Here is a 3,053-nt window from a genome sequence, read left to right on the forward strand (position 1 = left end):
ACACACACACACACACACACACACACACACACACACACACACACACACACACACACACACACACACACACACAAAGTAACTTATATTTTACTTACTTCCTGCATAAAAAATTGTTCGTATATCTTGATTCAATAAATATCTGGTAGCCATTTTTAGCAAGAAGGGCTTATTTAGAGTTGTTCTTTAGCCTCACATTAACGCAACCCTGATGCAGTTCACATATGAGAAAAAACGTTCTACTTCTGACCACTGTTCATTTTCTAACACAGTTTATCTAGAAATATGTTATCTAATGCACCTTTCCGTCCATAGGGTGTGATCTTAGGGTATTTAGTTATCATTTTTAACAGGCAGAATGGTTCACTCATTGGCACGGCTTATTTAAACAAATGATTGCCATTGCTACCAGCCATGATCAAACAAGCCTATCATCAGAAGCCTTCTAGCCGTGGCCTTCCTACTGGCATTTTCCAGACATAGTCTTTGCAGGACTTCATTATCTAAAGTCTTACCTTTTTTTAAAAGTTACAAGATATACTATGAAGGAATTTTAGCTGCTAATTTTAGTAAGTCGAACAACACCAAAGAAATTCCAGACACTCAGTTGTGTGAAATACTTTCTAATTCAAATATATCATGTCGTATTTGATTAGATATGTCTTATATTAAATATGTTTTCTTCTTCAGGTGGGAATGACGCTTCGGAATGGTGCTGTACGGGTATATGATGAGAGATGCTGTGTACCGTATTTATATGATGGTAAACTTTGGGTAACTTTCGAAGACCCAGAAAGTGCAACAGAAAAGGTATTCTTTCGATTTGCTTTTTTTAAAAATAATTTAATACTAAATTAGTAGTTTGAGCACTTCTACACCCCTTACTTGCAACTAACGCCTAAATTAAAATCCTGGAGGTGGGAAATTCACATAAGGGTTTTACTTGGGGATATGGCACAAGTAGATCTAATTTGTGGCGCGAAAATGCTAGTAATAACTGTTTGTTTCGGTAGCACAAAGTTAGAAATTTGGTGGGAGGGGACAGTCGATTGTATCGACTCCAGTAATTGATTGATGCTTACTTATCGATTCTGAAAGAATGAACGGTAAAATTGTTTTCGGTAGCATTTGAACGATTTTTAGCACGTAGAAGCATTTTGTGTGTAGAGTATTGTCAATAAAACCGCTCTCAATGCTTGTCTGTTACTTATTTTAGTAACCTAAAAAAATATGAGTCAGTACTAATAATAATTATGACCAAAAAAGTTCCAGAATTGACAATCTCGCCCATTTCTCTTAAAACTATGTTATCCAATATATCCTCGTATTTTTACGCCGGCTGGGTGTGAGTCGGAAGAGATTGAGCTGCAACTGTTCTCATAAAGTTCTCTCGATGATTCACATAGCACAGTGTTTCACATGATGAAGATAAAGATTTGAGAAACTAGCTAATAACTGACAGTAAAAAGGTTAGTATAAATTACTAAGAACTAGAATAGATTTTTAGAACAGAAGATAACAGAATGAATGTCTCTATCTATCTATCTATCTATCTATCTATCTATCTATCTATCTATCTACCTGTCTGTCTGTCTGTATGTCTGTATGTCTGTCTTAATTGCTAATTTAAAACTTTCAAGGGTAAGCTGAATTCTCTCGAATGATAATTAGATTGTATGGTAAGTTGTGATGGCAAAGTCATATGGAGAATTTTTATTAACTTTGAAGATGTACTATTGTAATCAGGTGTGTATATTTAGGTCTGTGATCTTTAGGTAATAGGCGTTTACAAAAATGTAATTAGGTTATTGGTCAGCAGATGTGTCACTCAATTTAGTTGTTGGTTTTATTTGGATATTAATAGGATATTTAGCCTTCTGTTTTGAAAATGTGAAGGTTAAATCTCCGAGTTCAGTCCATTATTTAAACCTTTGTAATAAGGTGTAATTTCTAGGAATGTCAGCTTTTAGGTAAGGGGCTTTTAAGGGCTCACAAAATAACGTAGGTAGGTGGTACGATTTAGACTGTTGGCAGGTTGGTATTATTTAGGGTTTTTCACCTGTTTGTATTGGCAGGGTGTTGGTTGACATAGAATTGTCATAATGAAAAATTTGCTAATCTGATGTTTTAACAGTTCACGAGAGAGTGTAGATAGACGTAAATGTTGTAGGTCAGTATATTTGTCGCTAGGGAGTTATTGTTTTGGAGATTATTTGGTTGCTATTTAGAAATTTTAACCTTTGTATTAAGGAAGGTAAAATTTGTGTGCTATTTTATTTAAAAATACTTTTTCTATTCAAATTCAAGCTCTGGTATTTATAATATATTATTTGAACATATTAAAATATGCATGATGCAACCAACACACACACACACATTTTCGTAAACCCAATAGTAAAAATGATACCTCATTATCCAACTATTAACGGACATTAAAATCAAAAGATAATCTATTTTCGATTAATTGGAAAATGTTGTCACATGCACAACCATGCACAGGTAACAACAAACCCTGCCAATTTGGTATCTATGAATCCTACCACATTCTTATATTGAAGAACGAAATTCTGAACCGAAACTCCGAGTGTGTCTCTTCATGCAAGCATACAATTTTCAAAACACTAGAACATTTTTTTTGTTACGGCTAAACATGAAAATACCTCACTACATTGTTCCATCTTCAACTTCACACTAAGCTACCGCCATAGTATATGTAAAAAAAACCCTAATATTACAACTCTAAATTAAACAGATCCTGCAAAAATGTCCTAAGACTTACTAAATTTTTAACAAAACAAAATTTCCTAAAATAAGTACATACACTTACAAGAATACACGTACATATACGCAAAGAGGATAGACGAATAACTTAGCTTAAAATTTCTTGCACCCTTTTGATAATACCTGCTTTTGCATAATATATTATAAAATACACAAGCTTGAAATCTAATATAAGAAATATTTATAAAAATACATAAAACAAATTTCGCCTGTCCGAAATGTTGGATATTTCACTTCCCATTGCAAGTTCACTGTAATCGTTTTATCTATTATAT

General features: G+C 33.4%; 1 protein-coding gene across 1 annotated transcript in view; it reads left to right on the top strand.

Annotated features, from left to right (window-relative positions):
* Positions 1 to 628: 628 nt before the first annotated feature.
* Positions 629 to 3,053, top strand: part of LOC128247685 (chitinase-like protein Idgf3) — a 7,511-nt gene continuing 5,086 nt past the window's right edge. The window contains exon 1 of the mRNA XM_052967704.1: positions 629 to 807. Coding sequence (XP_052823664.1) covers positions 694 to 807 — 114 coding nt within the window. The 5' untranslated portion in view covers positions 629 to 693. The remainder of the gene's footprint in view (positions 808 to 3,053) is intronic.

This window comes from Octopus bimaculoides, chromosome 4, assembly GCF_001194135.2.
Source record: "Octopus bimaculoides isolate UCB-OBI-ISO-001 chromosome 4, ASM119413v2, whole genome shotgun sequence".
In the NCBI taxonomy this organism is placed as follows: domain Eukaryota; kingdom Metazoa; phylum Mollusca; class Cephalopoda; order Octopoda; family Octopodidae; genus Octopus; species Octopus bimaculoides.